We start from the raw sequence: 13,048 nt of genomic DNA on the forward strand, positions 1-13,048 counted from the left end.
TTCTACCAAGGTTCCAAATCCCAACAATAAATTGATGGATTAATTGGCTACTGTAACTAGCCCCTTATAGTGTAGGTAAGTAGCAAATTAAATCAAAAATGGGATTTGTTGGAAGAAATTCTGCTGGGAAATAAAGAAAACAGGAAGAGGACTGAAGGAATTAGTCTGCAAGGAGCCAAGGTGGACCTGATTGTCCAAATTAAATCCTGTGTTGCCTTAAGTTAGTAAATAATTTGGCATATTACCAAGAGCTGAAGTTTGTTATTGGGAAGCTGTTGCAGTAACAAAGCATGAGAAATTTAACAATGAAATAATCTTTGATCAAGCAAGGTGTAAATTAATTGTAATAGAGGAACATTAAATGGGGAGGTAATAAGAAGAATATTTAGCCAAATAACGGTATGCTTTTCAGACTTCAGTTTTCTGTATATTAGAATATAGTTATGTTATATTCCCGTAAGCTGCCTTTGTACTCTCATCCTTTATTTTGTCTGTTCATATTTACAGACCCTTCCTAGAACTACTGTATAAAGCACTGGAGTGCTTTGAGGAAGATTATTATGCACTATTTGTGCTGTGTCTTCTTTTTGCAATATCACACAACAAAGGTTAGTTTTTGTCAATATTTGGTCTTGAAAAATTGCTAGCATGAAAAGTTGTTCTCCAGTGTTGAACAACTTAGTGCTTGGTTTATTTTACTACTTTTGATCGTAATGATGGTGCTACATACGTGTACATTCTTTCAACCATGATGTATTCACTAAATGTATTGTCTGATTCAAATCCTTGCTTTCTCCATGACCACGACAAAAAGCAACTTCTCTGCTATTTCCCACTTTTACAAAAAAAATCTAGTTATCTTGAGATGGGTTTTTACTTGGGTGGAAACTGTTATGGAATATTTTTCCAAAAATGTGTTTTTGTGCATTTCAAAACTACAGGATCTGGAAGTCGTGTAAGATGTGCTTGAATGATGATCATTTTTTTACACTTGGGTGTTAAATTCAGCTGTCTCATTTCACAGACAGAAATTCCTAGGAACTCAATTAAACTTCTAACCAAACATTTGACTCGCCATGTGGGTGAAGATAAGAAAGCTATGTAATGATTCAAAACATTCAGTAATTTGATATTATTTAGGTATAGATTCAGACCTGTTGGAAAAGATTCAAATTCCTCCAGAGAATGCCAAGGAGAAGAACGTATATAGCCATGTACTGGCAGAAAGACTCATTAAGATAATGAACCAATCAACACGTTCTGGTGAGTAAATTTCCTCATGTAATTGTTTTTTTTAATTGTTTCTAGCTTCAATAGAAGGGAAAGCTAAAACCTCTGGAGTAAATCAGTTTCAGTGGTTCAGTCCTCGGCAGTTTGGAAGAAGCTGAAATTGAATCGATGTTTTTTTGTGATATTGGTGTTTACATCTGCTTTAAGATGTTCATTATTATTGCACGCCATGACTTGCTTGTACTAATTTCAGGTGTTTCTGAAGGTCATGTCTCTCTCCAGAGTTTTGAGTGCAAAATTCTAGGCTGACAGTGTCACAGTCTTAGAGGTGCCACACTTTAGATGAGAGGTTAACCTGAGACCCCATTTGTTTTTGTAAGTCACGAAAATCAATATCACTAAAAGTGATTTGTCCAGTCATTGCTGATTGTAGGAGTTTGCAGTGTGAAAATTGGGTTCCATGTTTCCGAAACAATGTGATGATTACATGTCAAAAAGTGTTTAATTGGCTGTAAAGCACGTAGATGATGAATAAAATGCTAACTCACATGTTTAAAAATAGCAAGTAGGAAAACTTAGTTGTGCCTTGGTACCTTGCAACAAAAATATATAAATGAGTAGACGGTCTAGATTCAATCTTTTTGGAAGTATATCAAATATTTATTGATTTGAGAATCTTTTAAATTCTACAAAGAAACCTGAAGAATATAGTAAGCTGCAAATAATTTTTGGAAAGGTGTTCCTGATGGAGAACATAATGAAACAAGGTAGGTGCCTTTAGGAATAAATGTATATCATGTTGGAAGCAACCAAGCAAGCACATGCCAGTTACTATGTTTATGTTTCGATGTTGATTTTAGTATATTATAGCTTCTGTCATCATGAGCATTAATGTATTATAGCTTCTGTGGTCATTGACATAAAAGATATTAGTGCTGGTAAATAAAATATTTTTCGACTTCCCAGTTTCAGCATCAAAGATTCTGAATCGGGTATAACACAATCAAAGGACAAATTCAAATGTTTCAACTCTGTTTCACCTGCAATCTTGGACAAACATTCCATTTCCTTTAGCAAAAACTCAAACTGCTGGAGGAACTCAGTGGGTCGGGCAGCATCTGTGGAGGAAATGGGCAGATGACGTTTCAGGTCGAGACCCTTCTTCGGACTGTGACAGCAAAGGGGAAATAAAGGGTAGTGAGAGGTGTGGGGAAAGGGGAGGGGAGTGAACTGTCAGGTGATAGATGGATTGAAGTGAGGAGGATTTGATTGGCAGGTAACGCAGGTGGGGGAGAGATGGGTGGAGATAGTAATGAAAGTTGGAGGTGGAGAAGATAAAAGAGTGTAGATATGGAATCTGGTAAATAAGGAAGAAGGAAAATGAAATGGAGAACCAGACAGAGGGATAGTGCATGGAAGGGAATATGAAGGGGTTGGGAGAGATGAGACATGAGCATTTGGAGGACGGGAGAGGAACTGGGTAACAGACGGGGAGAGTGGAAAGATTGTGTGTGCAGGATGGGAAGGAAGAGGGAAACACTGGGTAGAAGTTGGCAGGAGTTATCTGAAATTGGAGAATTCAATTTTCTCTCTGTTGTGTGTTAGGTTAAACAAGCGGAATATGGGGAGTTGTTTTTTCAGTTTGCATGTGGCCTCATTCTGTCAGTGGCAGAGGCCAAGGACAAAAAGATCAGAATGTCAAGGGGAATTAAAATGACTAGAAATCAATCAGGAGATACAGCAGACCCCAGCAAATAGTGCACAGGTTGCCTAGTTTACACTTGGTGTCACTGATGTAGAGGAGGCCAAATGGAGGTGCATGGAAATTTATGTCATCTCAAGCGGGCTGTTTAGGGTTCCTTGGTGGTGGTGAAAGAGGTGGTGTGGGGACAGGTGTTTCAACTCTTCTGCTTACGGGGAGGGGGAAGGTAGGTGGGGAGGGATGAGTACTTTATGCATTATGTCAAGCTAAATCATGAATGGGAGTGCTACCATAATATGTGTTGACATATTGAACTGATGGCTTTAGCATTTGCTGATCAAAGGTGTGCATGAGAATAAGCTACCCCTTCAATTTAATTTGATACATTATTAAATATAGAAAACCGGTTATTGCTTGAATACATGTTGTTAATACTGTAAATATTATTTTTCAGGTGCAATAATTCGGTTGGCTACGTTGGAACTTGCTTGTCTCTTACTAAGACAGCTTGTGCTTTCAGATGGTACCTGCATTATTAAAGATGTGCATCTTGCCTGTCATGAGGTAAAAATGTGGAACTTTTTTAAATTTGTGGTGCTGTGTGTGAAAGGGTAATTGTTACATTGTCAAAGTCTGGTATCTTTGCGTGCAGAGTTCTTTTCTCAAAAAAATGAAAATAATGTCATTGCATTGTAGAAAAAGCTTGACTTAGAAAAGATAGACCACCTAAACAGCTTTTATGTGAGTATTGACATCTATTATCTAACTTAAGAATAAAGAGACTCTTTAAATTTAGACCAAATAGTATATTTAAAATTTGCTCAGGCGAGTAATGTTGAAAATCTAGAACAGATTACTTTGATATAATTTAAGAAGGAATAATAATGCAGACCAGAAGGCCCTCCAGAAGGTTATTAAGACAGCAGAGAAAATTATCGGCTGTCCACTGCCTTATCTGAAGGACATCTCCAGCTCGCGTTGTCTAAACAGGGCCAGAAATATAATTAAGGACAGCACACACCCAGGATATGAACTGTTTGCTCTCCTGCCCTCTGGGAGGCGCTACAGGAGCCTTAGGTCCAGAACAAACCGACTTAAAAACAGTTTCTTTCCCTGGGCCATAAGAACTGTGAATGGAAATACTTGATTTGAAGTGACTCTCACTTTCTTTGCACTTTTTTAATATACAGTATTTTAGGTGCAAAACTCATTTATTATTTATGTTTTTATTGTTTTTTATTGATATTGGTACTTATTGTATTGGTTCTTATGTTTGTGCGATTGTTTTTGAAAGATTTGCACTGTCGCACTGTTTCAGATGTAGCACTTTTAATTTTGTTGTACTGCTCGTACAATGACAATAAAGGCATTCTAATTCTAATTCTAATCTTGCCAGATTATCCCTGTTTGCTTCTTTGCAAATAGTTCCTGGTGATCTGGCAGTAACAACGTGATTTATTATTTTCAAATTAATAGCAAATCATTTATTAGTTTTTACAGTGTGTTGGTCTACAGCTGGAAAGCAGACTCTGCAAGCAGAATTCATCATAATACTTTAATGACACATTGTAGCTTGAAACACTGGTCAGGTTCCGCTAGGAAATCAGACTGGTAGAAGTAGTATTTTGGATTATCACATTGCATTTGGTTTCACTTCAAATACAAATCTTCTTAAGTCTTTTTGTGGGTTGATCTGTCATTAAAATGACCATAAAATGACTTATCACTGGGAATTAACCAACTTGTTGGCTTGTTCTTGGCAAAATACAACAAATATGAAAGAAAACATCAACAGATTAATTTAAATAACAACTGTAAGAATATCTATGCCCTTACAAATTGTCAAGAGTATTTAATTGTCATATGCACTGGATGGAATGGAATGGAATATTTTATTGTCACACGTGATAAGGCACAGTAAAATTATTTGCTTACATACTCAAGGTATATGCAAATAATCGTCACATAAGGCGCTGACAAAGTTACGAAGTACCCCCTCCTTTGATTTCCCCCCTCCCCTCCCCGAGCCCTCCATTGTTCATTGTTCTTCCCCCTCCCTCACGGCAGTCCCCACACGCCGGGTCCTCCATTGTTCTTCCTCCTCCTCCTCCACCCCCCTCACAGATATGAACCTGGAACAATGTAAACTTCCCAGCTACAGCTTCACTGTCAAATTAAACACAAAATATACACTACAATTGTCAGTTATTCGAAGTAAACTAGATGGTGAAAAAAGTAATGTAGTGTGACCTGTACGCAGTGCAAAGTCCTTAGTGGTTTACTTCTGAAGTAGGATTGTAGTTAAGGTTGTGCTGAGTGGTTCGAGATCATGATAGTTAATGGGAGGAAGTTGCTCTTGAACCTGGAGGTAATGGTTCCCAGGCTCCTGTCAGCAACGAGAAGAGACAGTGAAAATCAGATTATTATTTTGACATATTTTAAATTGTCACTGATTACACTTGTTTTGACAGGAACCTTCACTAATCTGGCACAGACTCTAATTTCTCGTGACATCTTAGTTTTTTAATGGTTTCATTCTACCACAGTTTAGCAGTTTCTATGAAGCTAGAATTCTCGTAACTCTCAAACTATTTATATCAGGACTGCTTTCAGCACAATTTTCCTTGAATTCAAAAGAAGTTCCTGTGGGTTATGACATTTTTTTCCTGCATTCTAATTCTGAACAATATATGATACTTGAAACTTAGAGTTTTTTTATTTCATGCACTTTATGCAGGTGAAGTATGCTGTAGGGAATACACTTATTTACCTTGTATGGGTGACTATTTGTTAGTTTAGTGTATTACGTGAACCGAGGTGTTGTGAAAAGGTTTTTGGCATACTACCCGGTCAAATAAAAGACTATACATGATTAGAGTTGCCTGGCTTCGGTGCCATCTGTTTACAGTGTGCGACATTACTAATCTTTCCCTGGAATTAGTTTGCATTTCTTCTGGGACTTGTGGAAACCTTTATATTTAAATATTACAGATGAATTAGTTTTTATACTACGTTGTCAAAAAAGTCTCATTTACATGGGAGAGCTACGGCTACACTGAAATTCTTCAATAGCTAATCTTTTAATTAGAAATTAAAGCCATGGTACCAAAAGATTTTAAAAACCTGGCAAGGATGCCATTTATTGGCCAACCAAAATTGTCTTAAGAAAATAAAGATAGCCCTTCTTGAAATTAAGATTCAATAGCAGCTTATTGGACCACAATTAGGCTCCTGGCGACCACCTTGATGTGGAGTTGGATTCAAATGTACCTCAGATGCATGGAAGACGTTTCCTTGGATTGCTTGGATTTTGATACAGCTTTATTGTCATTTTTAACAGCTGATGTTTTAAATGGAAATTGTTGAACTGTCACAATGGTTTTTAAAATCTCTTAACTTAGGTTTGTAAATTATTTATCCAGATGTTTCGATTTGGGTACTTTAGTGAAAATTCAATAGCCAAGTAATGAATTTGTCAGATTATAAATTACAGTAGGTTTGATTTCCGAGTCAGAGTAAAATAGCACGGAAACGGGTCCTTCAGCCTAACTTGCTTATTGTGACCAGGATATCCCTTCCCATCTACCCTAGTCCCACCTGCCTGTTTCGTCCATATCCCTTTAATCCTTTCCTATCCGTGTACCTGTTCTTAATCAGACTGATTGGAGTATTAGGGGAGAAAGCTGGAAAAGAGAGGTGGTGGGGGTGGGACAAAGTCTGTCAAACGGAGATGGATACAGGTGGTGGGGGGGGGGGTTGGATGTTGATTGGTAGACGGGTGAAGTGTCTTATAAGGAGAGAAGAGAAAGAGTAAAATGTAAAGCCAGGGGAAGGGATATAGGTGGGAGGGTTAAGAGGGTGGATAAAGGGGAAATGGGGGAATTGCTGTGTATATATATGCAGATTTAAAATTAAGTTTAAGAGCGGCTTCGCATTAGATTGGGGCATGGGGAATACAGCATATGAGAGGCCTATTCAGAAATCTGAAGTTCTTGATCATCTCCACTTCAGTACCATTGATGCAGACTAAAGACTGCATTCCACCCTGTTTCCTTCTGTCTATGATCAGCTCCTTTGTCTTGCTGACATGGAGGGAGATGTTGCCCAGCAACATGCTAACTAAGCTCTCTATCTCCTTCCTGTACTCTGATTCGTTGTTGTTTGAAATCCATACAGATACAGTAGAGTTGTTGGATTTGATGGATATAACTCCATAATCCGCTGCTCACCCTGCTAATCCCCCCCCCAATAGATTTTGTACTACTCTACGCACCTTTGTAAATTGCCCACGGGGACAAATAAAGGGGTTTTGAACTTGAACCTTGAACTTGAATTCTTCCTGGCTTTGACCCTTTGTGGAATATCGACGGTTTCCCAAAGATTTATTTGGTTAAACTGTTACTGCACATTGGATCCTGTTTGAAAAAAATAATAATTGCAGGTCAGGAGGCTCTTCATCACGTTTTGCACATTCAAGCCCAGCATGAGTTAGAAGAAAAATACTCGCTTGTATGTTATCAGGCAACAATGTGTCTGGAGTTCATAAAAACACAATGCCAGAAGTAGATAAATATTTGATGAGGAATAAAATATATTTCCAAGGAGGTAATGTTAATTTAAAAGCTGTACTAAAGGACTGGCACTGACATGATGGATCAAATGGTCATCTATCGTGCTGCATTATTGAGAAATAAACTGCTGCTGGACAGCTTTGCTGCATAAAACAAAAAAAGAAACATACTGGCTACAACTTGTTTAGAATAGAAAGTTGGTGTAAGAAGTGTACTGAGTTACTTTTATAAAAGTGGCTGATTTACGAAAGAACTCTGTTGAATAATGCTCGTTGAACAATGGGCCATTCGCTAAAGGGTGCAACACTATTTTCATTGGTGTCTCTAATTCCCAGACCTGCTGTGCCAATTTAGTGACACTGATGCAAACCCATGGGTTAAACCAGATACACATTTCAAATTCTGAAAGTTCTGATTACATGAAGAGTTTAAACAAAACATGTAATTTCAAACTTTTAAAAATGTCCTTGTGTCAGCCAGTTCTATGGAAGATCATATTTAGCTAGAATATTAGCTGTCAGAACTGACAAGCAGCAGCTAATTAAAATCTTGCTATTCAGAATTAAGTAAATGTATATTTGCTTTTGTAGAAGTAATGTTTTTTTACTGATCAATGACACATCCTGCGAGTCTGATTAAATATGTTCTTTTTGAAGTAAGCAACATGACCATTATGTGTCTGAATACATTGAGAAGATTGCATTATTCCACATTGACCAATAAAATTAATTTTGAATTTTCCATTCAAATTAGATATTTTTAAACAATTTATATTGCATCTTCAGTTTTGATAGCGTACCAATGCAGATGGCAGTGAGAGAATGGATACCATATGTAAGAGAATTGAGGTTTGTCAAAAATACAGGATTTAATAAATTCTGAAGATTGAGGAAGAAGGGGATGGGTTTAAAGAGAGAAGTCAGGGACACAGCTGAAGCTTTTGTCCTATTTGTCTGACTATAAAACTGGCTAAAACAGAAAGCTTGGGTCACAGGGCCAGAGAGAGGTCCTTTCCATTGTTAAAACCCCATCATGATTTTGTAGATCTCATTGTACAATGACATGTTAAAATGCCTTTGTGGGCATAGACAAATTTCCAGGCCATTTTATTTCAGATTATTATTATTATTATTAGATTATTATCATACTATTTCAACATGTGTCCAGATTATTTATGTGAGTATTGAACAATAGTGGGTATAGATTTATCATTGTCACAGTGAAAAGCTTTGTTTTGCATACCATCCAATCAAATCCTGCAATGGCAGGAACTTCTGGGCATAATCCAGAAGGTGCAGGATCATTTCATTCCAAAGAGGAAGAAAGATCCTAAGGGGAGTAAGAGGCAACCGTGGCTGACAAGGGAAATTGGGGATGGAATAAAACTAAAAGAAAAGGTGTATAACATAGCAAAGAGCAGCAGGAAGCCAGAGGATTGGGAAACTTTCAAAGGACAACAGAAGGCAACAAAAAGGGCAATACGGGCTGAAAAGATGAAGTACGAAGGTAAGCTGGCCAAGAATATAAAGAAGGACAGTAAAAGCTTCTTTAGGTATGTTAAGAGAAAAAAGGTTAGTAAAGACAAATGTGGGTCCCTTGAAGGCAGAAACAGGTGAAATTATTATGGGTAACAAGGAAATGGCAGAAAAGTTGAACAGGTACTTTGGATCTGTCTTCCTTAGTGAAAACAGAACCAATCTCCCAGATTTACTAGAGGACAGAGGATCTAGGGAGACAGAGGAATTGAAAGAAATTTGAATGAGGCGAGAAATAGTATTGGGTAGACTGATGGGATTGAAGGCTGATAAATCCCCAGGGCCTGAGGGTCTGCATCCCAGGGTACTCAAGGAGGTGGCTCTAGAAATCGTGGACGCATTGGTGATCATTTTCCAGTGTTCTATAGATTCAGGAGCAGTGCCTGTGGATTGGAGGGTAGCTATTGTTATCCCACTTTTCAAGAAAGGAGCGAGAGTGAAAACGCGGGAATTATTGACCAGTTAGCCTGACATCGGCAGTGGGGAAGATGCTGGAGTAAATTATTAAAGAAGTAATAATGGCGCATTTGGATAGCAGTAAAAGGATTGGATCAGGTCAGCATGGATTTATGAAAGGGAAATCATACTTAACTAATCTTCTGGAATTTTTTGAGGATATGACAAATAAAGTGGATGAAGGAGAGCCAGTGAATGTAGTGTATCTGGACTATCAGAAAGCCTTTGATAAGGTCCCACACAGGAGATTAGTGGGCAAAATTAGGGCACGTGGTATTGGGGGTAGGGTATTTACATGGATAGAGAATTGGTTGGCAGACAGAAAACAAAGAGTAGGAATAAACAGGTCCCTGTCAGAATGGCAGGCAGTGGCGAGTGGACTGCCGCAAGGCTCGGTGCTGGGGCCACATCTATTTACAATATATATTATTCATTTAGATGATGGAATTAAAAGTAACACTAGCAAATTTGCAGATGACACAAAACTGGATGGCAGTGTGAACTGCGAAGAGGATGCTAGGAGGTTGCAAGGTGACTTAGACTGGTTGAGTGAGTGGGCAGATGCATGGCAGATGCGGTACAATGTAGATAAATATGAGGTTATCCACTTTGGCGGCAAGAACAAGGAGGCAGATTATTTTCTCAATGGTGTCAGATTGGGAAATAGGGAAGTGCAACGAGACCTGGGTATCCTTGTACACCAGTCACTGAAAGTAAGCGTGCACGTACAGCAGGCAGTGAAGAAAGCTAATGGTATGTTGGCCTTCGTAACGAGAGGATTTGCGTATTGGAGTAAGGAGGTCCTTCTGCAGTTTTACAGGGCCCTGGTGAGACCATGTCTGGAGTATTGTGTGCAGTTTTCGTCTCCTAATTTGAGGAAGAACATCTTTGCTTTTGATGCAGTGCAGCATAGGTTCACGAGGTTAATCCCCAGGATGGCGGGAATATCATATGAGAAAAGATTGGAAAGACTGGCCTTGTATTCACTGGAATTTAGAAGGATGAGAGGGGAGTTTATAGAAACGTATAAAATTATAAGAGGATTGGACAAGCTGGATCCAGGAAAAATGTTCCCAATGTTGGGGGAGTCCAGAACCAGGGGAATACAGTCTAAGAATAAAGGTGGAGGCCAATTAAAACTGACATGAGAAACAACTTTTTCACCCAGAGAGTTGTGAATTTGTGGAATTCTCTGCCGCAGAAGGCAGCAGAGGCCAATTCACTGGATGAATTTAAAAGAGAGTTAGATAGAGCTCTTCGGGCTAGCAGAATCAAGGGATATGGGGAGAAGGCAAGAATGGTGGATGATCAGCCATGATCACATTGAATGGCGGTGCCACTCGAAGGGCCAAATGGCCTCCTCCAGCACCTATTTTCTATGTTTCTAAATCCGATAATAGTATACAATATAATCAGCCAAATTCAAGTGCAGTAGGTAGAGCGCGGGGAAAGATACAGAAAATAGTTCTCAGCATTGTAGTGCAACATTTCTAGAGGCAAAGTCCAATATCTGCAACAACAATGAGTAGAATCGGATTTTACCCTAGCTAATGGAAGGACTGTTCAGATGCCTGATAACAGAGGGGAAGAGTAATCACTGTAGTGAATCTTGTGGAACAATATGTCACACTGTTGGGCTTTCCTATTGTTTTCTGTCAGTAGATGAACTATGGATTACTGTGGAATATTTTATTTAATGTTAATGGTATGGTTTGGCTTGCAGCACAAATGTGTATGTGCTTGCGTGACTGTTTCATTTACTATGTGCCAGAACTTTCTTCCAGAGGGCAATTGAAATTCCAGTTAAAATGCAAAACTGATGATAATTTAACAAAATCGGCTTGCCACTATGTGGTGAAAAGTTAAACGTTAATCAGGTCTACCACTGAGAATGGTTCACATAAGTTAATAACCATAAAATCTTAAGTGGCCATTAAAGTTTGTTATCATTTGTCCTTTTGATGTATATTTGACTTGAAAACACTATTCCGAATTTTAACTATGCCGAGAAATTCAACTGCATATACACTTAAAACCATTTAACTGCAAATTAATATTTGCCACTGACCCCACGCCCCATGGGAAATGTAGTAATGGCCATTTCAGGATAATTTAGCATCAGCTTGAATGGTGTTTGCATTCGTATGGGTTTGCTTCTTTCTGAATGATGTGGACATATTGACTGATTCAAGTCTCTTGTGCTTCAATCTCCCTTTATGATAAATTGGCTGTGCTGTGTCAGGTTTTAAAGGATTAAATACGTGGTGATATAATCGGTGTATATTTGGAAATAAATTGTAATATTTCCTTGGTAGATTGCTGTAATAAAGGTGGATAATCCCTTGGACTACCACGTGTATCCTAGGATCATAGCAAGCGAGGAGATTGTTGGTTCCCTGGTAGAGATGTATATGAGATGGAGACACAAGGAACTGCAGATGCTGGTTTACCAAAAAAAGGCACAAAGTGCTGGAGTAACACAGCAGATTAGGCAATGTCTCTGGAGAACATGAAACTCTGCAGACAATTAACTGATCGTTGATGTTGGAAGAGGAAGGCTGAGGATCTACAAACCTATCTTCATCAACAGGATGGTGGTGGAGAGAGTAAAAAAAATTCAAATTCCTCAGCATACATATCTGTGAAGATCTGCCCTGGACCCAGCACATTAATGCAATCAGAAAGAAAGCCCATCAACACCTCTACTTCCTTAGAAGAATTAGATTCGGTACATCAACGAATACACTCTTGAACTTCTACAGGTGTACAGTAGAGAGCATATTGACTGGTTGCATCATGGCCTGGTTCGGCAACTTGAACGCCCAGGAACAAAGAAGATTGCAAGAAGTGGTGAACACTGTCTAGTCCATCACAGGTACTGACCTCCTCACCTTCGAAGGGATCTACAGGAGTCGCTGCCTCAAAAAGGCAGACAGCATCAACAGAGACCCACGCCACTCTGGCCATGCTCTCATTTCACTCCTGCCGTCGGGAAGAAGGTGTAGGAGGCTGAAAACTGTAACATCCACGTTCAAGGGCAGCTTCCCAACAACCAGTAGGCTATTAAACACTACAACCTCCAAATAAACTCTGTCTTGGGGGGATTGTTTTTGTCCTTGTAATGTTATTGTTTTTATATATAGTACTCTAAACAAGTGATGCTTTTTGGGAAATTTAACCATATAAGAACATACACAGTGATTGGCAGGGCCCTGGGAAGTGTGGTTGAACAGAGGGACATGGGGTGGAACTATATTGATCTCTAAAAGTCGAAACACGGATTGACAGGGTGTCGAAAGGGCATGTGGTATGCTTGTTTTCAATGACTGAGGTATTGAGTACAAGACTTGGGACGTCATGTTACCGTGGTAACAAAACGTGGCCAAACCACACTTGAAGCAATGCATACAGTTTTGGTCTCGACACTGCAGGCAAGATGTGACTGTGCCAGAGAGGATGCAGAAAAGATTCACAACGGTGTTGCCTGGACAGAGGGTTTATGTTATAAGGAGAAAATGGATAAGGTAGTTTGTTATCAATGGAGTAACAAAGAG

General features: G+C 38.9%; 1 protein-coding gene across 6 annotated transcripts in view; it reads left to right on the top strand.

Annotated features, from left to right (window-relative positions):
* The window catches only part of clec16a (C-type lectin domain containing 16A), a 172,602-nt gene that overhangs the window by 79,267 nt on the left and 80,287 nt on the right, over positions 1-13,048 (top strand). For all 6 annotated transcript variants that reach the window (XM_078418213.1, XM_078418218.1, XM_078418216.1 and 3 more), the window contains 3 exons: positions 508-608; positions 1,141-1,263; positions 3,387-3,496. In XM_078418213.1, coding sequence (XP_078274339.1) covers positions 508-608; positions 1,141-1,263; positions 3,387-3,496 — 334 coding nt within the window. The remainder of the gene's footprint in view (positions 1-507; positions 609-1,140; positions 1,264-3,386; positions 3,497-13,048) is intronic.

Source organism: Rhinoraja longicauda, chromosome 21 (assembly GCF_053455715.1).
Source record: "Rhinoraja longicauda isolate Sanriku21f chromosome 21, sRhiLon1.1, whole genome shotgun sequence".
In the NCBI taxonomy this organism is placed as follows: Eukaryota; Metazoa; Chordata; class Chondrichthyes; order Rajiformes; family Arhynchobatidae; genus Rhinoraja; species Rhinoraja longicauda.